We start from the raw sequence: 26,279 nt of genomic DNA, 5'->3' as shown, positions 1-26,279 counted from the left end.
TCTTCTGTATTCATGACATTTTTCAACAATTTGTTTGATGACTGAGATGTGGTCTATTGTGGAGAAGTTTTTTCGGAATCCAGCTTGCTCTCTTGGTTGGTTCTCATCCAAAACTTTTGTAACTCGTCCTAAAATTAATTTCGAAAACACTTTATATATATTACTCATTAAGCTTATAGGTCTGTAGTTATTTATGTCGCTTTTGTCTCCCTTTTTATGTAAGAGTGTGATTGTAGTTTTTGTCCATTGTGTTGGTATTTTTTCATTCTTTAAGATTTCATTAAAAAGGTTAGTGAGCGGATCAATAATACTGTTAAGGGCTGCCTTTAATAACTCATTAGTAATATTGTCATCGCCAGGGGATTTATCGTTTTTTTGACTTAAAATAGCAAGCTCCACTTCTCTTTTTAAGAATTCGGGAACCTCATCGGTGTTACTCTGGAAATCATAGTCCTTATTTTCATTTTCCTGACTTTCATCGTCGTTGTAGAGGTTTCTATAAAATTCAGTGGCCACGTCCATTATATGTAGTCGTTTGGATGTCTGTTTTTTATTTTTGTCTTGAATCGAAGGGATCCAAGATTTTTCTTCTTTAAGCTCTTTCATGGCTTTCTTTACTCCTCCTGTTTTTTCAATGCAATTTTGAATCCTATCTGTCCTTGTTTTATGTCTGTATTTTCTGATACTTTCATTTATTTGCTTGCTGATAGATGTTATTTCTTTTCTATTGGTTTTCTTGTCTATAAGCAGATGTTGCCTTTGAATTATGAGGTTTCTCGCTTCTGGTCCCATTCTGTCTCTTTTCTCAGATATGTTTTTGAACTGCTTATTTAAATCAATTAGTTCTCTTTCTATGATATTATATTTTTCTTGTATGTTAGTAATTTGGTCTGCATGTGAAAGTTTCTCCGATATATGTTTTTTCATCTCTTCTGGGATGTGATGTGGAATTACAGTCTTATTTTTAGTTATATGCTTTCTTGATTTTTGGGTATTTTTGGTAGTAATTCTTCCACGAATCAGTCGGTGATCTGAATTAAAATTCACATTGTTTAGTGGTTCTACGTCAAAAAATGCTTTTTTGTTATTAGTTAATATAAAATCTCTTTCATCTTTTACTCCCAGTGGAGACAGCCATGTCCATTTTTTGCTAAATCTTTTTTTGAAAAATGTATTCATTATGTATAATCTTTTTTCCATCGCAAACTCTATTAATCTGGTACCATTATCATTTCTTTTTCCTGTAGTGTATTTGCCAACGCTACTATTATTTGTCTCCTCGGATCCCAGTGTGCTGTTGAAATCTCCCATCAATATAATGTTTTTGTGGGTATTTTCTATGGTGCTTCTTAATAATGTATAGAAGGAGTTTTTCTCTTCTTTGCTAGCTATGTCTGTGGGTGCATATGCTTGAATTATGGACCATTTGTTTCTAGATCCTGGTAAGTTTATGTTTAAAACAGCTATTCTTTCTGAGATACCTATAAATTGTTCAATTTCCTTGCATAGCTGCTTTTTTACTAAGAAACCAACTCCAAACATGCCTTTCGTTTCACCTTTATAAAAGAGAATATATTCGCTACGGTCTAGAATTTCTTCGCCTAACCTTCTTACTTCACTTAAACCGATGATATGGCATTTTATTTTCTCTACAGCATGTTCCAGTTGCAATAATGACTCTTCTGTAACTGTAACCGGTACGGGTATTGGGCATATATTTTGTAATATATACAATGTATACACATACCTATATCTCTTGTCAGTACCTAAAGGTGTTGTACCTTTTGTTACTTTTGTATCTTACTTTCGGCATGACTTGTTCATCTATCAACTTAAAAGAAATATACCTAGATAAATGTGGTTTGCAACATGTTAAAAACCAAACTATAAAAACGAAAACTGTCTTTTTACCCGAAAGCAGGACGCAAACAGGGTATGATTCTGCTCAAAGTTACTTCATTATTGCTTTGTCATGAATCCTACACTTGTGAATTATAACAAAAAATCTATTTAACTACTAGAAACTGCATAACTTGCAATATAATTATACCTAATGAAGCCATAAAATAACATAGTTTACTAAGTATTTATCGGATGTGTGCAAAGTCCCTTTACGTAACGTAAGGTTTGCGCCACGCTCGCGGTTTCATCACTTTCCGATGCCGAGTAAAAGTTGTTTACTTATACCGTCTATACAGCTCACAACATACTAAAAGGGAAGGTCAGTGACATTGCCCGTGTTTATCGCTGTGATAAGGCATCCGTCATTTTCACAGCGATATGGACTTGACATCCTTTCTGCGATCACTACTTTTTGTCATAGAACTTGGCCAATGTTTTACAATTATGTTTTCGGTGGCATCATTCTAATTCGGGTGTTTCCCGCTCCAGAATGATTTCGATGTATACCAATAGGGCCTGATTCTAACTTTAAATAAGATACATAGGTACGTCAAAAATTTGCTAAAGATACGACATGGATCGGATATGTCAAATGTCAGTGTCAAAAGTGACGTTTTTTCAAACGGTACTTTTGCTCATTAATATTGTTTAAAGTGTAATATCGATAGCTTATTATACAGTAAACTAATGTGGTAGTGTGCAGTGAATGGAGAATTAATTTTGAAGCGCGTTTAACCACCATCTTGGAGTCAACGGCCGGTAGTCCACGTGCTTCTTGTAAAGTCTAGCTATCGATTTACAAGAGCTAACGAATCACCGTACACTGTCTTGTACAACCGTACAATTTTTGTAGTTTTTAAACCTCTTAATACCTTGATACTGGCGAAATAGTCCCACTGGGCTGAAGCCATAATTTTAAAAGAAGAAGACACTCTTTGATAGAGAAAGATAGTCTTATTGCAACTCCTATTTCATAATTTAAGAGCATGGCTCTTGTCGGTGGAGTATGCGCCAGTTTTCTCGGTCCTCGGCCAGGTTCTTTAGGTCCCTGTAAGACACGACATTTGCTTTCGCTTTCAGTTGTTGTGTGTAGCTTGCTCGTGGTTTTCCGCGGCCTCTTCTCGCTTCTATCTTGCCTTCTAATATAGTGTTAAAGAAAGTGTCGTGTCTTATCAAGTGACCTATCATTCTGCCTCGTCTATTTTCTATAGTTCTCAGCAGGTTTCTCTTCTCTCCCACAATTCGAAGCACTTCCTCGTTCGTTTTTTTCTCCGTCCAACTTATTCTCCAACTCCTATTAGAGGAATGAGAAAATAGTGCTGTGCTTTGTCCTTATCACCGATCGGGTGGCATCATAAGGCGATGGTTAAATACCAAAAATTATAAGTGAAAGAGAAAAAATTCTATGCTGCCCAAATTTTATATGAATATTCTTTCTCTTACCCCCGGTCGGACGGTGGCGCGTCTATAACTACTTGTATATACTATGTCTATGGATATATCCGATCCATATCGAATCTTTAGCAAATTTTTGACATATCTTAAAGTTAGAATTAGGCCGATAGACTTGTTTAAAGCTAGTTTGTGACTATCATGTGCTAAAGGCATGGTACCATAGATGTTTAACAGGCAAATACGAAATATTTAATAAACAATAATTATTTATTTTATAAGCCAACAAACAATAACCTTATCTGAATGAAAAAACGTTTACGATCACGTGATCATCTAGGCTGTTTATAGGAAACGAAGTCTCGGACGCCTCGGCCCAGACCCGGACCGGTCTAGCGTGAGTAGTCTTTAAGTGATGCATGTAAGAAAAATAAACCATCAATCATACGGAGCTGAAGTGATGCTCATAAACAATGATATAACTGTAAATGACTTACCAGGTTTCCATACGCGAAGGCAATAAGTCCTTTCCGTAGTGGAAAACAGAAGCAGCATCTTGTGAGGATTGGGATCTCTATCGACTCGACCACCTTTTGTCTGAAAATTAAAAAAAAATACTTTTAATTTCTTCAGTCAGAGCATGGAGACTATATAAAGGAGCCAAATCTCTATGTATGAAAAGTGTCCATCAAAAAACAGTAATTAGGCGGCGCCACCATACACCGAAATACTACCAAAAACAACCTACGTAATTTGGTCGGGTTATTTGTTGCGTGTTCATGTTATACTCATGTCCCAGAGCCTAACTAGCGCCACCGGAGAGATTAGGAACTATTATTTAAAGCTGAAAGCGGTCACTTTTGCAACAATACTGCCATAAGAGATTGGCATCCTTTCTATACCATCCATAAGTCAGAGACACCGAACTACGCCCCGGGACTAGAGTTGTTGATGTCTCGATAGACATGTCTGCCGCATGCGCCCGGAAAAGTGGGCCAAAATGGTTACCAAGTGGTACCCACGGAACACCGTAGATAGTGCTGGCCAGGGGCGCAGGCAGACAGAATCGTAAATTGAAATCAGAATTTGTTTGATAAAATATTAATGATATTATAGACGTGGTCTGTTGTCAACTAAAGAGCGAAATAAGTTGTCACTGTCAGTTGTGAAAAATGGTTATCACTAATTAATTTCCAGTGATTTGTTGTTCAAATTAACCTTTCGTATGCTCCTGTCAAAAAATTGCTATTTAAATAGCAATCTAGACTACTTCATGTTTAAAGTTGAATGTATATGGAGCAGATCTGCTCCTAATCCTAAGCATACCAAAGGTTACAAAAAACATAAAGCACTTCTTCTGTCCTAAACAACAAGTAGCAAGGCATAGTGTAAGATACCAAGCCATTCGAATTTTTAACCAACTACCTGCAAATCTAAAGGATATTACAGATTATAAAATATTTAGTAAGCACTTGAAGATATTTTTATTGAGGGGGTGCTTTTACAGCATCGACGAGATATTTGCAAATTAAACTGTTTTTACAAAATTATCTTATGTAACTTTTGTTACACATGAATGATGACATTTTTATTACCTACTTCATCTGTACTTTTTTTTGTTTTTTGTTTGAATTGTATTTTTGGAATTTTATTTCTTGACATGTCCCGCTATTATTTATGTGCTAATACATAGTTTGTAAGATTTTTCTAACACAATATCATATTGTTATAGAAATAAATAAATGAAATGAAATGAATGAATGGTTAAGTCTCCGGCAAGCTCGGCTCTCCATACAAACGTAGTTACGCTTTCATTTTAAAACGACTAGCTAGATTGCTCTGAAACTTTGTACTTACAATGGGATAAGGTATATCTAGGTCTGTAATTAGTTTATGTAGCTTCAGATACCATAGTAATTAAAAATACAGCGACTTTAAGTTTTTCATACAAAATTAGTTTTTACTCTAGAGCTATATAAACTAATCACAGAACTAGATATACCTATGTGCAAAGTTTCATTACAATCTATTTTTTTTATACTACGTCGGTGGCAAACAAGCAAACGGCCCGCCTGATGTTAAGCAGTCTCCATAGCCTATGTACGCCTGCAACTCCAGAGGAGTTACATGCGCGTTGGCGACCCTAACACTCCTCTCCCTCGAGCTCTGGCAACCTTACTCACCGGCAGGAACACAACACTATTAGTAGGGTCTAGTGTTATTTGGCTGCGGTTTTCTGTAAGGTGGAGGTCCTGTGCTCTACCACACAAAGCGAGATGTCATTCACAGTGCCCATACCTCTCTTTTGGACGTAGTTTAAGGACATACCCGGGTCTAGCACGTAGTTTTAAAATTACAACGAAACTCCGTTTGTATATAATATATGGGAAGGTGAAATTCAGCCGAGCTTCCCGGAGACTTACGTATTTAACTGAGGCTGAGGTGGTATATAAGTGTATTGTGTTTGTGTAAACAGTGCAAGAGAGACATGAACCTTGGCCTCAACTTACAAAGTTGAGTAAGTACTAAAATACTTCATTTCATTTCATATTTATTTATTGCAACCATGGTATTATAGGTATTACAAAGTCTGCGTAGTACCACATGGACCCTGTGAGGGCATAGCAATATTACATGTAGAGGAACAACTTTTTCTTATTTTGTTTTTAGCCTAAATAAATGCTTTGAGGTAACTTCGACAGCGAGGTAATTTTGATAATCTCAAATATCTACTAAACTAGAAACACTAGTAAGCTCGTAAGCGTTGCAGTTTCGGAAGTGTCGCTTAAGTATTCTTGCAAATAAATGATATTGATTGAAAATTTAACCCCCCTTTCGAATATTAAAGTAAAAAATACCCTTAACTAAAATGTACGCGTTTTTCATAAACAACCTAAGCTCTACCTACCAAGTTACGTCATGTATAATATAACATATAACTATTAGTTAGCCACAAAAAAAGATGTCTCTCCGGTTTTAGACCATAAATCGTCTGCAATAGACGCAAAGGCCAATGATGAATCCATACTTAATATTATAAATGCGAATTGCGAAAGTCTCTCTGTCTGCCTCTGTGTTACTTCTTCACGCTTAAACCGCTGAACCGATTTAGTTGAAATTTAGCATAAAGATATAGATAGTTTGAGTCCCGGGGAAGGACATAGGATAGTTTACATGTCGGAAATCATCGAATTTAAACTGTTGTGAGACATACTAACATTAAATCATTTTACTAAACCGTAAACTACTCACTTGTTTTAGTCACTCGCGCGACATGTTTCGGAGAGCCTCGTCGGAGGTCTCCTTTCTCAAGCACTAATAGTACGCAATACACGGTCGTCGTGAACGCTGCTCGCACTATTAGTGCTTGAGAAAGGAGACCTAGGCTCTCCGAAACATGTCGCGCGAGTGACTAAAACAAGTGAGTCTAAACCGTAAAATGATTTAATGTCGGAAATCATCCCTAGAGAAGGTGACAGGGTGGAATTGAGATAATTAATGAGTTGCCTGTTAATTGATGTAAGCAATTAAACTTGTGCTCAAATTCAATGATTGCCATTAGACTTTATCCAGGCGCTATACTTACTTTAGCTGCTGTCACTAATTCCAAGCAGACGCAGTCGCGGGAAAAAGCTAATATAACTATAGTATCAGAACCGGTTCATGAATTTATTACGGAATTATCATTAGTTTACTTCATCTACATTGCAAAAATCTCTATCTAAGAAAATCATCGATTTTACGATCGTGCTAAAAAAAATTGTTCGCGGTATTCAGATTTTGGCGTCTTGGCTGCCTATTTTTTTTAATACTACGTCGGTGGCAAACAAGCATACTTCCCGCCTGATGTTAAGCAGCCTTCGTAGCCTATGTACGCCTACAACTCCAGAGGTTACATGCGCGTTGTCGACCCTAACACTCCGCACCCTCGTTGAGCTCTGGCAACCTTACTCACCGGCAGGAACACAACACTATGAGTGGGGTCTAGTGTTATTTGGCTGCGGTTTTGGTTGATTTTGATACGACTCTTAATGCATCTTGGTCACACCAATAAATACAAGCCAGATGTCAAATAACAAGAATCACAGTGTATTTCCCGCACACACTTTCAAGTGCGATAACTGGGGACAGTTTTTTTCTTTTAATTTGTTCTAATCTAGCTAGTTGAAAAATTTACCCTAAGCGCCACTTGCACCATCCTACTAACCCGGGGTTAAGCGGAAAAACCGTTAACCCAGTCTCAAATTGTACTGGTAGGTAACCATGGTAACTCCAGGTTTAACCGGTTAACCCCGGGTTAGTGGAATGGTGCAAGTGGCGCTAAGACTGGTAAATTCTTATTCAACGATTGTACACAGTACACTGCTATCAACCACTTTCATGTATTTGGGGAATGTTTTCTTTGTCTTATGTTACCACTCCTGTCCCTAGTTACCCCACTTGATTGTCAATATCAAAACCTTAACATATTTTAAAAACAGAATACCGCTGCATTTCATTATTTTGAATAAATTATAAATCAAATTAATTTACAAGGTCAAGTCAGCCTAAAGGGGCCCACCCATTACCAGTTCGCCGTACGATATCGGCCTGTCAGTTGTTTGGAACTGTCAAATTTTTGTTCTAACTGACAGGCTGATATCGTCCGTCGGACTGGTAATGGATGGGCCCCTTAACAAAGCTGTCAATCATACTAAAGTAAATAAGACTATGTAATAGGCACCGCAAAAACCACAAGAAATATACATGATTGCTGTTCTGAGGTAAATGGTAAAGACCTGATGAGTTTGTAGAATTAGATGGTTATTGCACTAGTAGGCAGCAGTAGTTTACGCGGAGAAAGTGTGAAGATACAAGGCTCTTATTTTGTTTAAAAAACCGGCCAAGTGCGAGTCGGACTCGCGCACCGAGAGTTCCGTACTTTTTAGTATTTGTTGTCATAGCGGCAACAGAAATACATCATCTGTGAAAATTTCAGCTGTCTAGCTATCACGGTTCATGAGATACAGCCTGGTGACAGACAGACAGACAGACGGACAGTGGATTCTTAGTAATACCGTTTTTACCCTTTGGGTACGGAACCCTAAAAACATGTTATCCACGCTTCCGTGCACGCACTTCCATCTCGTTCACGCTTACGCTCAGTGAGAGTGAGAAAAAAACAAGAACTTATTGGGCCTTAAGTTGTTTTTAGATTTGTGTGCAATAAATAGTCAAAGATAATTATTTTTGATAAGTCAGCACCTGTTGGCCAATTTGTTGAAATAATGCACGTGTGATAATAACGCCAGATGTCATGTGTCGTGTGAAATTGCAGTTGCAACACTTTGTCGTAAATGTTTAAAGATTTACTCACAATGGCTCATATTTCGCTAAGGATTTACTGAATACTTTATTTTATTTTTTATTATTATTTCAAAATAGTTGTACAGCATAACAGTATGATATACCTATAGTCACTATAGTCACAAACAAATTAAAAACAATAATAGGTGAACTAATACGAGTAATAATTATTATGTACATTTACCACACTAAGATATAACAAGCACATTCAAACTTTTAAAGGACGTGCATCCATCCTCTCACAGAACCTCAACAATTGAGGCATTTTCTATTAAAAGGGACCTTATTGTCGATGGCGCTTACGCCGCACGGCTTCGCGCAGCATTTTATTTATATCGGAGCATCGTTAATAATGGCGTAAGCGCCATCGACAATAAGGTCCCTTTTTATAGAAAATACCACAACTCATTTCGCACTTCGCTCCACCTGCCAGCAAATAAATCACCAGTGTTGCCAGATCGTACCTTTTAGTACGATTTTACGTACTTTTTGAACAGCGTGCGTACTTAAAACGTACCCCGCCCAAAACCGTACTAAAATCGTACTTTTTGGCTAAACCGTACATTTTAGTACGATTTTACGTACTTTTCGTATGAGTGGTTCAAAAATATGCCAAAATGGCGTAGAAATAATAGTGACAGACCAAAAAAGTACCATTTTATTGCGTAAAAATTTGTGACTTGTTTGTTTTGGTATTTTTATACCTTACTATTTTACGTAATGTAGTTTTCGTAGATTATCAGTTTAAAAAAATCACTCGTTTCTAAAAATCCTTCTGTTTATATTGTTTTTTTGGAACGAAAAATGAAATTGTACTTCTTTTGGTAAAATCGTACCTTTTTTAGATCGGAGTCGTATTTTAGTTTTCAGTGCTCTGGCATCACTGTAAATAACACTCGGGCGCTGAGAGCGCATTCAGGATAAAGGGCGAACAAGTTTGGATTTATATACATATATACAGAGATATTAAGGTACCTGCGCCAAAGAAGACCCATCGTTATGTTTATTTTTTATTTTTCTTATGTTTAATATGAACTTGCAGTTTTATCTATGGTGCTAGCGAACATGGACAAAATTTGTAATTTTTTACGTAACGTTTAAGGTCCGGAACTTTTTTGCTGCAGGTAATTTATTCTGAATTAGATAGACAAGTTCTCTTGATATTACTCGTTTGAGAATGTGAAGCTTTCAATCTAGAACCATGGTAATAAAAATAACTTAATAATTACAAATACATGCAAAAAAACAGAATAAAAACTACAATTTTGCGGGAGTCCCCTCTTAATACAAACTTCAAAGATCCCCCTTATTCATAAAACTTTACGGGCCTGATTTAGTTAAATAATATTTTACTTATCCCTTTCTTACACAACACACAACAACATAACACAGACAAAACACAAAACACAACACAAGACATAAGTCAAAATGGCAGATAAACGATTCATAGCTAATTATTATTATTATTTATTCTATATTAAAATCTTACATTACATCAGACAGAAAAGTGCTGTGAAACCCTATCGGGTTTGTATCGACACTGCATTCGTGGATACATTTTACATTTAAACATTGTTGTGGTACATAGGAAAAATAAAAATTATATAAAGTTAAAAGTGAGATTACCTAATTACAATAAGAGTTATCGGCGGGTAAAACAAAATATCTCTCACTCAAGTACACAACCGGCCGTGCCGTGAATTCCTTATCGCTGGGCGATTTACGTGTCCAGAAAGTCGTTCAAAATTCAGGCCAGTAACGCGTCTACATATGTATAAATAACGCCATTAATCATCTCAATTTGCTTATAGCAGACGTGGTAATGTTTAACACATGTTCAAGTTATATTGATGATTTACGGAATACAGTTACATTTTATTTTATAAACGTACCGTCACCCGATCTTTAACCTCACAGTCTGTGTACGATAAGGATACTGACTCAATTTGTAGGCATCTTTGTTTTTTTTCTAGAATGATTTTTAAAAGGTAAGGGTAAAAACGGGACCCTATTATACTAAGACTCCACTGTCTGTCTGTCTGTCACCAGGCTGATGTATCCCATGAACCGTGATAACTAGACAGTTGAAATTTTCACAGATGATGTATTTCTGGTGCCGCTATAATCACAAATACTAAAAACAGAATAAAATAAATATTTAAGTGGGGCTCCCACACACACACACACACTATATTCTATTTTATTTGATCGGAATGCGCCCGGCTATCTTAGTTCGAAATTTAATTTTATAACCGCCCGATCAGGTTGCACCCTTCGTGAGTCCCGTAGTCTCAAGCTTACTGTTCCTTCTCATCGCACCGGTTTTGTCTCTAACTCCTATACCCTTCACGCGATCCGGCTTTGGAATGATCTCCCACTCAACATCAGACAGGCTCCAACCAAGCTCTCGTTTAAGCGCATGTTACGCAAGCATTTTTTCGACAAGCTCACTGGTTAGTTGTCCATCGTAGGCATAGTATTATTTGCACTGGGTACATAAAATAAAGTAATATATATGTAAGTTTATTTAATTATAGTATGTATATGTAAGTTTATTTTCGGTAGTGTGTATTATTTATCGCTATATTTTTTTGTTTTAAGTTACCTATTCTGCTGTTTTTTGTTCAATGCCTGCACCTATCACTGTTTCTGTTTAGCCTGGTGGTTGACTGGTAGAGAATGCCTTTAGGCATTAAGTCCGCCATTTGTACTTTATTTGTTATATTGTGCAATAAAGTTTAAAATAATAAATAATAATATATCTATTGTTTACCATGATTAATCAAGGATGGACAAAGATTTACCACAATTATGAATATAAGGAGTGAAAATTCCCGATAAAAAAGCTTCAAACCTCCAAAACTTCTATGCATTTGACATTTTGAAAGACCTCCATCTACACTAGCGCCCCTAGCGGCGAAATTAAACGGGGTAGCCCACATTTGTAGGATCTTTTTAATTTTTTTTCGAGAATGATTTTCCTACTCTATACAGTACAACCGGAGTTTGATTGAACTCACGATTTTTGACGACCACACACATATGAAAGGTTAATACCTACGCGTATCACATTCATCAATCAAATAGAAAGAAACTTTTATCACAAAAATATTATATAAACCACCAACCACCACTAACCAAATAAATATTGATTGGCCACGTTAACTACTCGTATATAAAAGCCGTAACAGCCATTGGACAACTCATTCAATTTTCTGCCGTATATTCACGCAACAACGTCCAATTTCCAACTGCTTGTGCAGTATAGGGGTTCAATAGCAATACTTAATAATATAATATAACTCACTCGTGAACTCTGCCGCCCATCATTTATTTAAACAGCCCATTTGCTCACAATTTCACTTTCTCCGTGGCAAGTAATCCATCACTAAATCTATTTTCGTTTGTTAAATACACATAACTCCTAATTTGGGAGTTTATAGGTAATAAAAAGTTGTTTAATGGCTCCTCTACACGATGGACCATTATACTGGCCCGCTAAGATAGGGCTTATGGCGGGATGGCCACGGTGTCGGTTTTTCGTCCGTACATCAAGGTAGTGGGCCATCTACACGTGGCCCATTCGATAGTGGAATGGGCCTCTGGCCCTCTCTCAACTATCGCAAGTATCGCATGGGTATCTGGCTGGTTCAGCGCTGAGCCATCGTGTAGTGAAGCCATATAACCCTTCATCACTTGTTGGATTTAAATTGAAGATGCCAGGCGTATGTCTGCCGTATTTAGTTAAATCGATAAAAATAAGTTAAAGGCGACCTAAACGCGTAAGCGCCATGAATTTTACGGCACTCGATGTTTTGGTCGCGTGGTTGTGATTGCGATAATTTCATTGTTTGGTATGTCGTCTCTATAGTAATAATAATTCAGTGTAGTTTCGATGTATATATTTATATTAGTAGTACTCAATATTATTATGTCACGTCGTCCACAACGTGTCCCGTCCCGCACTATGCTGTCCCGCACACTCCGCTGGCTCCACAGAAAACCAGCGCCGTTGACCACGCTAGTCGTGCCAGCTGCATTGCTGAGTGGAGACCATTTCGGCTTCACATCTCTATTTCTACAGTTTTGTTTATCTTTGTCTTGTATTTGCTATATACCTATATGTGTTGTATTGATGTGTTGTCTGAATAAATGATTTCTATTCTATTCTATTCTAGTTAGTACAACTAGCAAAAGTGCAGGCGTCCTTTGTTCTGCTTTTAACCTTTGCACAAAATATTTTTCTTATGAGTCAGGAAAAAACAACATGTTTTCATCGGGTTAACGCCGTGAAAGTCGAATGACGTCATAGTGCGAGTACATTTTAACGTTCCCAGGGAGGTAATACAGTAGGTAAATCGTTTCAAACACAATGGCACACAATGGCCGACCGCTCGCAGTGAAGAAACAATGGCTTTTGTTTAACAGATTAGGGTCTGAGACGTAAAAATCATTTGAGAAGATTCATACTGTACAAACCTTAGTCATATTGTACATTGGGGTAACTTCGAAAGCGGGGTTATTTTAAAAACCGAACAAGTGCGGAGATACAGCCTGTTGACAGACAGATAGACAGACAGGCAGACGGACAGACAGACAGATGGACTGAGGAGTCTTAGTAATAGGGTCCCGTTTTTACCCTTTGGGTACGGAACCCTAAAAATGGGAAATATCTTTAAAACCTAGCTTGACAAAAATATACATGAGTATCTTTTTTTGTTAAGCTATTTATTAAATACGCTATCGCTATTGATGCTGTGTACATGCTTCTAACGAAATGTGTTTGTGTACCTACATAATCCAAAATCCATCATGACCGATCATATTGCAAATATATGTAAGGTCAACGATAAAAAATAATTACATATATAAATTGAAAAAGTTTTATTAGTCGTGTTAAAACATTTATGTAAATGCACTTTTGCACGGAATCATCAGACCGAAGAGAATATTGAATACTAGCTTTTGCCCGCGACTTCGTCTGCGTGGAGTTAGTAATTTGGGTAGCTAGCTTATTTTTCATCCAATCTGCTTTTTATCGATTCCCCATACAAACTTCCACCCCCTTTTTCATCCCCTTAGAGGATTATAACTTAAAAACTACCCTATGTCCTTCCCCGGGACTTATACTATCTCTATACCAAATTTCAACTAAATCGGTTCAGCGGTTTAAGCGTGAAGAGGTAACTACAGACAGACACACTTTCGCATTTATAATATTAGTATGGAAGTATGGATTACAGTGTCATCCGATAAGACTGCCTATTAGGGCAGTGAAATGATGGGTGATTTACTTTATAATTATGAACAGTAATTATACGCCGTGCATCTCAAGGTCTTGATAAGAATAAAGCAAACAAGCAATGGCGGGTAAAATACAGTGTAGCAGCATAGCATTACTCATGTGCTTATCACAGTATGGGGATCTGCAAAAACATATCGCTCTATTTGCAAAAGCGATATAGAAGCAGATAAGATAACGAAATTTTGATTTTCGTTTATCGTAGCAGACCATCTAGACCACCTAGACCCTGATATACTTAAAATGACTATACCTCTAGAGGTAGAGGTAGGAGAGCAAACCTTATTAACCAAAAATACGGACAAGTTTGGGAACAAGTCAAATTATTTTATTAAATATTTTGATTTGTGTTTTTTAAGTAGGCGAGGTGGCCTTGGGGCTCATGGCGTTAGCCGTGATAGCTAAAGACGCCGGTTCGAATCCGGCCTTCACCTGGAGGGCTTCGTCACTTTTTCTTTAATATATGATATCTATTACAGTTTTTTTTTCAAAAATACGGATTTTTTCACTTGCGTAAACCTCATTTTTGTATTTAACTCAGAACTCGTTAGATCTTTATTTCAGAATCTTCACAAATTTCACAATCAGCACAAATTTACAAATATTTACAAACAGCTCGTTTACAACAGTAGTTACACTTCATTACATATGTGTACCAGCAACATTTGACCATACATGTACCGTATGTTTTTGTAATAAGGTTTAAATTGCTAGTTAACTGTGTAGAATTACGATATCAGTAGGAATTAGCGGCATTAGTGGTGTTTGCCGTCTGTGTGTAGAAGTATTGCGTGTGACCGGGCCAGACAATAACGTGGAAGTAAATATTGGTCTTTGCTCTAATGAAGGGGACAACGTTGATTCTGATCGCCTAGCATGACTCGCGTTCTCGCGCGCGACTTCATATATCTAGCGCGAATTTAAGTATTGTGTCACGCGCGAACGCGCAAATCATGCTAGGCTAGGTAGACCCTCTTGTTTCATTCTAGCAAAGACGATAGAGCGGTACTGTCATAGTAAATTTTATATCTATCTTTGATTCTAGCAACCGATTAGTAAAGTGAGTGCGAGAATAGTTTGCTACTATCCTTAACACTATTACCAGATGGTAATTTTTTGCAATATGAATTGACAGTTACATAAGGGTCTGTTTACAAATTGTTTAGTGTTTAGTGGGAAACGTATGAACTGAACCTATAAAGACATCACTAAAGAGAGAAAACGGACCATAACCGTATGGGGTGGACAATAGTTTACTAAATATCCGCAATACAATTTTCATAAACATTATACAAAGCAAACACATTGCAAATACATAAGGTCAATATATGGTCAGTGAAGATTGTTGTTTACCTGCTAATTAGTTTCATCATCAAGACTTATAAGTTTACCTTTAAGGTATAAATTGCTCAAGAACATGTCTATACCGGTACGAAATTTTATTCGCGAGGCATGCAGTGCTGTGCTCAGACATTTAAAAGGGATAGCAAGACTTACTTGTTCTATCTTCCTTCGATAATGTAATTTTTTTTTTACTTAAATCATTAGTAACTTCAGGGGTTAATAATTTTTTCAATTTTTTAGGGTAATCAATCAATCAATCAATCAAACATTTATTCAGCAAATAGGCCACAGGGCCACTTTTACATGTCAATTTTTACAAACAATAAAATTAACCCAAAATTACAAAAAATAATTACTTACATAAATATAAATGTTAAATTACACAAGAAAAAAAAACTAATAAAAACTATACAAAGAACAGAAGTACTAAAATTGTTTAGAGATGTAAAAGTCTCTAGGTGTCAGAGATTAAATGTATATAATAATAAAAAAGATCATCAAATTATCCAGAGATGTAAAGGGTCTCCAAGACTTGAATTATAATATCAACCACAAGTAATCTCAGAAACCACATATCATCACAACGTGAGAATGAGACATGGATAATCAGCAGTAATCTGGAAATGACCGCATAATTGTGCAAAGTCAACAATTACTGGCCTAAGATGGTCGTGTTTGCCGCAGTGAATACGATGGTTTAGCTTTGTGAGAATCGACATAGCTAATCGCACAGACAGCGTCATATATGCAATCGATGCCTACCTATACTTAGCCACTGCCTTATCCTGCCACGATATATTCGGCTATTTGGCCGTCAATATTTATTTGATGCCGAGTGCCGACTGTAGGTATAGACCGCGGGCCAGGAACAGATTTCCATGACCAATCGCCTCCCGGGCGAAAACTCGTATAGCGGTTAACGGCTATGTATAATGAACCCTCGTGAACGTCAGGTGCTGCTCCGTTGGTGGGTTGAGGAATGGCAGCCATCGAAACGCGAAACACGGTCTTTCCACCGCAATACAATCGGCTGACGATTTTGTTTACCTATTCACAATAGCATCTAAACTATCATCTGACAAAGTATCAAGCGGGAGGCGATGACAATTTTTTTTATAGACTTTATTATTTGCTGCCATTCCTCAACCCACTAACGGAGCGGCAGCTGACGTTCACGAGGGTTCATCATACATAGCCGTTAACTGGTCATGGAAATCTGTTCCTGGCCCGCGGTCTAGTACCACGTGCACGGAGTCGGAGCAGTATAGACTCCGTAAAGACTTGAGCCGTGAGAATCGACATGGCTAATCGCACAGGCCGCGCAATCATGCAATTACCACTGCCTACTTAGCCACTACCTTATCCTGGCCGAGATGGTGCAATGTGCAACGCTTTCCCTAGGGGCCTATTCGAAATTGTAATATCTTAATCTGACAACGTCAACTTCCTCAACATTGCCTACCATGCTCAACATTGCCTGGCTTAAATAACCGGCCAAGTGCGAGTCGGACTCGCGCACGAAGGGTTCCGTACGCAAAAAACGGCAAAAAAATAACGTTTGTTGTGTGGGAGCCCCACTTTAATATTTATTTTATTTTGTTTTTAGTATTTGTTGTTATAGCGGCCACAGAAATACATCATCTGTGAATATTTCAACTGTCTAGCTATCACGGTTCATGAGATATAGCCTGGTGACAGACGGACAGACAGACAGTGGAGTCTTAGTAATAGGGTCCCGTTTTTATTACCCTTTGGGTACGGAACCCTAAAAAGTTGAGTGCTATTGCATGTCTTTCTAACTGTAGATTATAATTCTCTTGAGGAAAATTAAAAACTAAATTTCACCCCATACAATAAGCTCCACTCGTCACATTTTTTGCGGACAAACAAGACAACGAAAAGAATTTTTCCCCTCACTAGGTCGGAAAGCCGTCTTTTATCCTTTAAAAAGTTTAAAAGAAGCGGGGAAGAACACATTTTATCCACTAGTGGGGAAAGTAATTTGACCTTGGATGGAGCGTGTTTAAGTAGCTTTTGCGTGTTTAAGTAGATAACAAAACGTAAAACGCGCATAATAATGGTTCGTTCGATATTAATTATCATTAAATAAATGGTTTGAGAATTTAATAAAAAAATACCAAATTTAGCTTTATTTAATGATTTTAAGTCATAAACCTTAAATTCCATAAGAAACATTTGTTGTTTTATCTATTAATACTTATGTAATTCTAAACGCACAAGTTAATCGATGCAATTTCAAAACGCTGCGTCAGAAATGTCAATATTGTCAACAAACATTTTCTCACCGACTCCGACACGTAAAAATACACAACTTCCAGAGTTTTCTGTTATAATATCGTATTATCGTTAAAAAAAGAGTGATTTGTGTTACACACGGGTGTAAATGTATTTTACTTCTCGTGTGTTAAAACACTCGCTAGGCTCAGGATTCTATTTAGACTATTCTATTCAACTATATAAAAAAATCGCTTGCTCGTGTTTCAAATCCACACTCGCGGGTAAAATACAACTTTGCACCCTTGTATAACAAATAACTATTGTCCCAGCCCCTTCTACAATTCAGATGCGATTTATAAACTTTGAATTGGTCTGCTGATAGCCGTTCTAAGGAAATGATGATTATCGTAAGAGTGAATTAGTTCTGCTGATAGAAGCTGGAATAGATGGAAATAATATTAATATTAAAGGATCTTTAGATGATATGAGAAAGTGAAAAGATATGAGTAAACTAATTTTTAACGCTGCATACAAAATCATTCACTAAATCTAAACTGCACCCTGACTGTGCAGTGGTTTGCAGTCCGTCTGAATCGACCCTTAATCATAGGTAAAAAGCAGCCCCTTTAACACTCTATGGATGCATTTGTTTGTCCGAAATAAAGAAATTTTATTTATTTTTATTATGAGGTGAACAGTATTACTAATAGCAGTGCACCTCATTCTTCTCAATCCCGCAGATTATAAGTTACCGCACAAACCCCGCTAGTTAAGTTTACGCAACACTTGTTGTGTTACAGTTAGCCTGGATTCCTGTGAAGATTTGTTATGACATCGTAAGCGAGAACTGTTGACGTCAAGAGATAACACGCTATTGCTTTTTGCTGGGATATACGTTACCTATAGTGATATTAGTGATTAATTAGGATGACAACTGCAGCAGTTTTATTCATAGCAACAAGCACTTATGAATAGTATTATACTGTACTGTATAATAGTATTATACGGCCCTGGAGGGAAAGTGCTTTAAAACCTTAACTTTTACATAAAGGGGCCCACTGACTATCAGTCCGCCGGACGATATCGGCCTGTCAGTTGTTCGGAACTGTCAAATTTTTGTTCTAACTGACAGACCGATATCGTCCGGCGGACTGATAGTCAGTAGGCCCCTTTAAGGAAACATACTTTTATTTTTTGAAAGAAACATAACTGCATTAAAAGATTTTTTTTCGGGCAAAATCGCGAAAAATTCGTTTAATTCAGACGGCGATCCATATTTTTGTTAGTACCTACACTAAAACAAACTTACACACTATATTAGTAATTATATAAAACACTTAAAATTTAAAACTATTAACATTAATGACTGGGAGCAGAGAGGAACAATAGACAAGATGGGTTATATAGCCCTACCTATCCCAGGTAGCATTTATACGTCATTATGACGTCAGCGATGTCATAATTACGTCATTATGACGTCGCTACGTCACTTTGCTACCTGGGATCACCACCTCTACCCAGTATTTTGTGAGGCGGCAATCTAAGCGTTCAGACAAAGTCATAAGGACTAAAACAAAATAAAGGTAACAAAATAAAGTCGCGTTAGACCCGATTGTATGTGTTCAAATATAAACACAGCAGAAAATTCACTCCTTCACAAAAGCCAGATTTAGGTATAAAATTATACCTACACTCGCCGCCTGCAAGCAAAATTGAAACTTAATAACCGCGCACGAACCGTGAATCTTCTTTGCGCGCCGCAGTTTTATGACCGAGCTGCGAGTGTCGGCACGGGGTTGTCACTTCACAAGTTTTTGTACCTATACCTACTGATTTATTATTTTTAAGATAAATATGCAGGAATTACAAACGTTGATTCTGTAAACATAAAATTTTCTCACGGAAGTAGGTATGCCACAGAAGTATGTATGTATGTATGTAAACACTTTATTGTACATAAGACAGATTACAAACACAATAAAAGAACAAAAATATAAAATACAATGTACAAAGGCGGACTTATCCCTATAAGGGATCCATAGAGGTACTTATTCCTTTGAAAATATGTCGGTCAATATAGTCCGGAATTTAAAAAAATGTTTTTTCTGCTTCCTTGTTCTTCTGTTTATTCAGATATCCGTAAACAGAACATTACATTTTATACAGATTAGATCGCGATTTAGGTTTCGAAGCCATTGCGTATTTACAATTTTGCGCGAGCGCCACGTGTCACGACTATCGTAGTACGAGCCGAGCGGCAGCCCACTGCCATACACCTTCCCGGGCGGTGCACCGGCCAAATATACCTAAACTGCGCAGTGACACCCCCCTGATATAAACGCGAAAGTTTTAAAAAGGAGGCCGTTGGTACTGCGGCGCGCGCGCTTCAGCAGATACGCTATTCTTTTACGCCTAATGGCATTAATATAATGATGCATTTACTTTTTTTATTACAGATAAATCTACAGTAATATCTCAGCTGTGGTATTGCGTCACGTAGATCGACGGGTATAGGTTCTTGCCTTTATTACGTGTTTCCCGGATGCGCGCAATTTCACGTTTACTCCTAGAACCAAGAAGCCATGGTTAGTTCGGTGTAATAATACTCAAACATCTATTTAACTACGTATACAGGCATACAGTATCAGGAGCCCAATTCAGATTTAATAATTTGTTATAGTTTTGATGTGGTTTGGATACGACCTTGAAGTCCTTGAACATCAAACATTTATTCAGCAAATAGGCCACTGCTTTTACATTTCAATTTTTACAAGCAATAAAATTAACCAAAATTACAAAAAACAATTACAAATATGGAATCAATAAAATATTAGATAATTTGTTAGAGATGTATCGAGTCTAAATGTCAAATTACAGAAAAAAACTAATAAAAAATATACAAACAACAAACAAGTACTAAAATTGTTTAGAGATGTAAAAGTCTCTAGGTGTCTGAGATAAAATATATACAATAAATTTACCATTAAGGAAAAAAACAGCAAGAAAATCACGTTTGTTGTATGGGAGCCCCATTTAAATATTTATATTATTCTGTTTTTAGTATTTGTTGTTATAGCGGCAACAGAAATACATCATCTGTGAAAATTTCAACTGTCTAGCTATCACGGTTCATGAGATACAGCCTGGTGACAGACAGACGGACAGACGGACAGACGGACGGACAGACGGACAGCGGAGTCTTAGTAATAGGGTCTAGTTTTTACCCTTTGGGTACGAAACCCTAAAAATACAGCGATTTAAATACAAAACTTGTTTTTGCTCTATTTCAAACTGAAATAAATAACATACACTAAAGAAAATTTTGCTCTATTTCGTTTGTTTTATAAACTGGAGCTATGTAAACTAATTACAGACCTAGATATACCTCATGTCATTGTATGTGCAAAGTTTCATTACAATCCAACACGTAGTTTTAAAATGAGAACGAAATTCCGTTTGTATGGGAAGGTGAAATTCGGCCGAGCTTGTCGGGGACTTAAGTATACAAAGTGTTTACAATAATTTGCACACTTAATCACGCACGGATGGTTTGTACGTGAAAAAAATGGCACCGCTCTTGGAATAAAACAGCCAAGTGCGAGTCGGACTCGCGCACCGAGGGTTCCGTACTTTTTAGTATTTGTTGTTATAGCGGCAACAGAAATACATCATCTGTGAAAATTTCAACTGCCTAGCTATCACGGTTCATGAGATACAGCCTGGTGACAGACAGACAGACGGACAGCGGAGTCTTAGTAATAGGGTCCCGTTTTTACCCTTTGGGTACGGAACCCTTAAAACTAAACCGGTAGTTACTGTAGTAGCTATAGTATTATTGTTAGGTAAAATGTTTTCTTTATAACACGTTTAACCACTGTGTGGTTTGGCAGAAGAACATATGTATTTAGTTGTAAGTAAGATCTTTGAATAAACTTTTTTTTTTTTCTTTTTTTTTAATACAGAGGTTAATATAATTACCCAAGATTGATTATATAAAGTGTAAACATTAATCTAGTTTCATTTCAAATGGAAAAGATTGCCAAGTATAAAATGTGTAAGTTTTAAGAAAATTAGGTGCTTTAAGTCTGACTGTTGAAGTAGATGGCGCCATATGGCTCCGTACATTATAATAATATACCCTGATGGTTATCCAAAATTGATGTTTAACCCAGCCTGAATTTTTTAGGCCTTGAATTGAAAAAAAATCTAGTATAGGTTCTTGAGGTCATTTGTAGCTTTATATTTTTTTTTACTTTTCCATACAAAATAGGGTGCCATATATGGATCGCACCGCTAGGCTCTAATGTACTATATTTTTTACTAATTTGTTTTAGCTAATACAGTTCTAAAATAACTTACACATACCGAAATAGACATATAAAAAATCGGCCAAGTGCGAGTCGGACTCGCGCACGAAGGGTTCCGTACTTTTTAGTATTTGTTGTTATAGCGGCAACAGAAATACATCATCTGTGAAAATTTCAACTGTCTAGCTATTACGGTTCATGAGATACAGCCTGGTGACAGACGGACAGACAGACAAACAGACAGCGAAGTCTTAGTAATAGGGTCCCGTTTTTACCCTTTGGGTACGGAACCCTAAAAACAACATATTAACATAATGATATACAAAATTGCATGTTTAACTCTACGTGACGATTACTCTTGCTGATTATCTAAGCGTGAGTTAACGCTTAAACATCACGCTGGTGACATTAATTTTACAATTCTTTGCTTTGTAGCAATCATTACAGACTATTCCACGCAATTAAGAGTTGCAATATTTCAAGGGCCTGACACTCTTTGATAGAGAAAGATAGTCTTATTGCGATTCCTATAAGAGGAAAGAGAAAATAGTGCCATGCTTTGTCTTTACCGACCGGGCATTTTTTCATGGTTATGGCATCATAGCAAGGAGGCGAAATACCGAAATGTATAAGAGTGAAAGAGAAAAAGGATTATGCTGCAATACATGAAACTGTCAACATGAATATGTCTTTCTCTTACCCCTGGTCGCTCGGTTTCATGTCTATAACTACTTGTATGTACTATGTCTATGCAATGTTTATACAAGATTACAATGAAATCAATGTTTTTATAGCGATTTTATAAAAGGAATATAAAACCGGTTCGCGACACCTGAATTATTCAAAGAATAGTAATAGTCTCGACATTTTTAACTGTTCCTTTCAGCTTGTAAACCATTGGTTTGAAAATTAACTCGACTCAAATTGAGGTTTTCTCACGAATCCTGAGCCAAAAAGTCGCTTCCGTACAATCGAAGTTACGCTCTTGTTTTTAAAGTCCCCGGCAAGCTCGGCCGAATTTGACCTTCCCATACAAACGGAGTGTTGTTTGTTGTTCATTATGTTAAAAGTCAAAAGCATTTATTGTCCGTTACATTTCATGAAATCTTCAATTGCAATCAACAATCATCTACACAATATTGTACTTAGTATGTACACAATTTAATCGGGTCTTCCGCCGATTAAAAATCCAATATAATTTGCGCTCTTTCCATATGCAATTCATTAATTAGAACAGTTCTGGGTAAATTGGCGCCCAAACGGAATTGTCCACTGTATGTAGAACCTTAGTGCAAAGAACTTTAAAAGAAGATGGAGATCAGCTTATACTGGAAGGAAAACGTGGGTACAATGTACTAAGTGCAATAGGCTTGCATTCATTGAGGGCATGCGTTTTCATTATTGATAATGACATTAATGACTAATTTTGAATGGGTGAATATAAAAAAACCGGCCAAGTGCGAGTCGGACTCGCCCACCGAGGGTTCCGTACTTTTTAGTATTTGTTGTTATAGCGGCAACAGAAATACATCATCTGTGAAAATTTCAACTGTCTATTAGCTATCACGGTTCATGAGATACAGCCTGGTGACAGACAGACGGACAGACGGACAGTGGAGTCTTAGTAATAGGGTCCCGTTTTTACCCTTTGGGTATGGAACCCTAAAAATGCTAACCAGTTTAATTAATTAGTGTTTTGTAGAGACTAAAAACATACCTTTTAGAAAATTGAACATTGGGAAAATTTATTTACTTATTAGGTATTTGTGCATGTTAGTTTTTATGTTATATATAAGGATTACTGTCTAAGCTGTTAATTATTTTGTTCAGGTGCATGATTCCATTTTGTTATTGAGCGCTTCAATCGCCAACAAACTGGTTACAGTTTGGCGATGCATAAATTTTGTTTGTAAGCATGTACCCTTTGTGTAAATAAATTAAAAAAAAATGTTTTATTAAATTAATGTAAACCAGGTAAATTTTTGTATTTTGGCTAAATATGTAAGAAATCTTTAGAGAGTAGTAAATAATTTAAAGTTCTAAAGAATTTTATCAAAATAAGCTCGCATAAGTTTTGATTAGTTGTCGGCAGGGTGTTCATCCTCACACCCTAGAACCTAAATGGTCGCGTACTGTGCGGTTTAAGAGGAATTTTCTCCCGCGTACGCTTCGGCTGTGAAATGAGCTCCTGCCGAGGTTTTCCCGAGGGGCTATTACAGTATGGGGTTCTTCAAAAAAGGAGTGTACAGGTTTTTAAATGGTCGGCAACGCGCATTGTAATATCTCTGGTGTTGTAGGCGTCCATAGGCTACTGTGACTGCTTAGTTGCTTACCATCAGGCGGGCCGTATGCTTGTTTGCCACCGACGTGGTATTAAAAAAAAGGAATGAGAAGGATAGAGAAAGAGAAATAAACACAACCTTGGTGGATCTTGGTGTGATAACGCAATTTAAAGGAATAACCGGACAGAAAGCTCATACTTCAAATAGATGTTGTGCCAGCTGTACACACTCGTCGAGAAACCTCGCAACAGGCCGAGAACGAGCGTGTACACACTGCTCCCTTCTCGTGTCGCTGTTATTACTCGTCTTTCGCCCTTGTCCGATTCGGTCCGAGACTCAGCGAGAGGTTCTCGACGAGTGTGTACAGCCGGTAGGTTTTGGAGGTCGACTAATGAAAAAAGACATTTTTTGCGTAGAAAAACAAATTATACCTCTGTTTTACTATTGATGTTTAGAAGCAATCTAAATCAATCAAATGAAACTATGTTGCATATCTAATTGAGATGAAAACTGGAGGAAAAAATGGTAATACATACTTATTTTGTGCTTTACTCAAGTGTCTTGTAGCAAAATGAGCGCTGATGTGTTTTTGATCGACGAAATAACTCACCGAAAAGGTTCATGATTCAAGACTATCTATAGAAAAAAAAACGCTTGTTTAAGAAGTATATAACTCTTACGGTAGATGTTGCTAGTGCCTCCCTAAGACTCATATATGGTGGAAATCAAGGGCCTGACACTCTTTGATAGAGAAAGATAGTCTTATTGCGATTTCTATAAGAGGAAAGAGAAAATAGTGCCATGCTTTGTCCTTATCACCGACCGGGTTTTTTTTTCATGGTCGGGTAATGGCAGCATAGGAGGCGATGGCGAAATACCGAAATTTATAAGAGTGAAAGAAAAAAAAGGATTATGCTGCCATACATTAACCTGTCAATACATGAATATGTCTTTCTCTTACCCCTGGTCGCTCGGTTTCATGTCTATAACTAATACTATACTATGTCTATGGGTGGAAATATTCGCTGTATTGGGTAAGGTTTCTACCGTCACATCGGCGTAAGGTAAAATTTATTCACTATTCATTATTTTTAGGGTTCCGTACCCAAAGGGTAAAAACGGGACCCTATTACTAAGACTCCGCTGTCCGTCTGTCCGTCCGTCTGTCCGTCTGTCTGTCTGTCACCAGGCTGTATCTCATGAACCGTGATAGCTAGACAGTTGAAATTTTCACAGATGATGTATTTCTGTTGCCGCTATAACAACAAATACTAAAAACTGAATAATATAAATATTTAAATGGGGCTCCCATACAACAAACGTGATTTTTTTGCTGTTTTTTTCCGTAATGGTACGGAACCCTTCGTGCGGGAGTCCGACTCGCACTTGGCCGGTTTTTTATCATACAATAGTTCTTGTAGTAACGAAACGGCTAAGCCACATATTTTGACTAAGGTGTCTAAACTCTAGTTTGTGAAGTTGGGGCTTGTAGAGTTAGAAGCTTGGCTCTACATGAGATCTGATAACTTTTTGACAGTGCGAGCCTTATGGTTTCGTCTTGGCAACATTTTACATGAAAATGTTTTTAGTGGGATTTCACTTCTTTTTGTAAGTTGCTTATGACAATCTTCCATCTAATTTAAAGGGTTGGGGGTGATTTACGATTTAAAATCCTGAAATACGTATCTGGGGGCATCTTTTATGTTAATCTGCTTTTTACTGATTCCCCATACAATTTCAACCGTGCCCCCAGATCATTAACTTTTCGGAGCAAGAGATAACTTTTTGAGTTTTGAATGATTCACGGTTAGTTTCACTAGACTTATATTGACACCCACCCGCTATCTTCAGTCACCCGTGAACATGATGCATGTAACTGCGTCGAAATATCGGGAGCTCAAAAATAATACAAAAGGTAATCACGGTCTATATCCCGGTCAATATAAGTCTAGATAACTTTTTGTTTTTTGATAGCGTATGACACGAATTCGTTATAAGAAAAGACGACATTAAAATAATAAACTAAAACAACAAAAATAATAATGAAATAATGCCAAAAAAACTAAAACTGCACAAAGTTTTTAACATCACGATTGACATAAAATATGACAAAAGGTTTGCTAAATCGCTCTTTAATGTGAATTTAAATAGGTATAGGTACATCTG

The 26,279-nt window shown here is 37.1% G+C and overlaps 1 protein-coding gene and 2 long non-coding RNA genes across 3 annotated transcripts in view; 1 reads left to right on the top strand and 2 right to left on the bottom strand.

The window, feature by feature from the left end:
* Positions 1 to 26,279, top strand: part of LOC134747677 (uncharacterized) — a 118,429-nt gene that overhangs the window by 72,234 nt on the left and 19,916 nt on the right. The gene's annotated exons all lie outside the window — the stretch shown is intronic.
* LOC134747657 (uncharacterized) overlaps positions 1 to 26,279 on the bottom strand; it is a 43,541-nt gene that overhangs the window by 4,927 nt on the left and 12,335 nt on the right. Inside the window, exon 2 of the mRNA XM_063682265.1 lies at positions 3,792 to 3,891. Coding sequence (XP_063538335.1) covers positions 3,792 to 3,891 — 100 coding nt within the window. The remainder of the gene's footprint in view (positions 1 to 3,791; positions 3,892 to 26,279) is intronic.
* Positions 5,309 to 7,297, bottom strand: LOC134747675 (uncharacterized). Its single transcript, XR_010128350.1, has 2 exons — positions 7,212 to 7,297; positions 5,309 to 5,443 (listed from the first exon to the last, which is right to left on the bottom strand). It is a non-coding gene; the product is annotated as an uncharacterized LOC134747675 (long non-coding RNA).

Source organism: Cydia strobilella, chromosome 15 (assembly GCF_947568885.1).
Source record: "Cydia strobilella chromosome 15, ilCydStro3.1, whole genome shotgun sequence".
Taxonomy (NCBI): Eukaryota; Metazoa; Arthropoda; class Insecta; order Lepidoptera; family Tortricidae; genus Cydia; species Cydia strobilella.
Note: the sequence above shows the minus strand (reverse complement) of the source record. Positions and strands in the feature narration are given on the sequence as shown.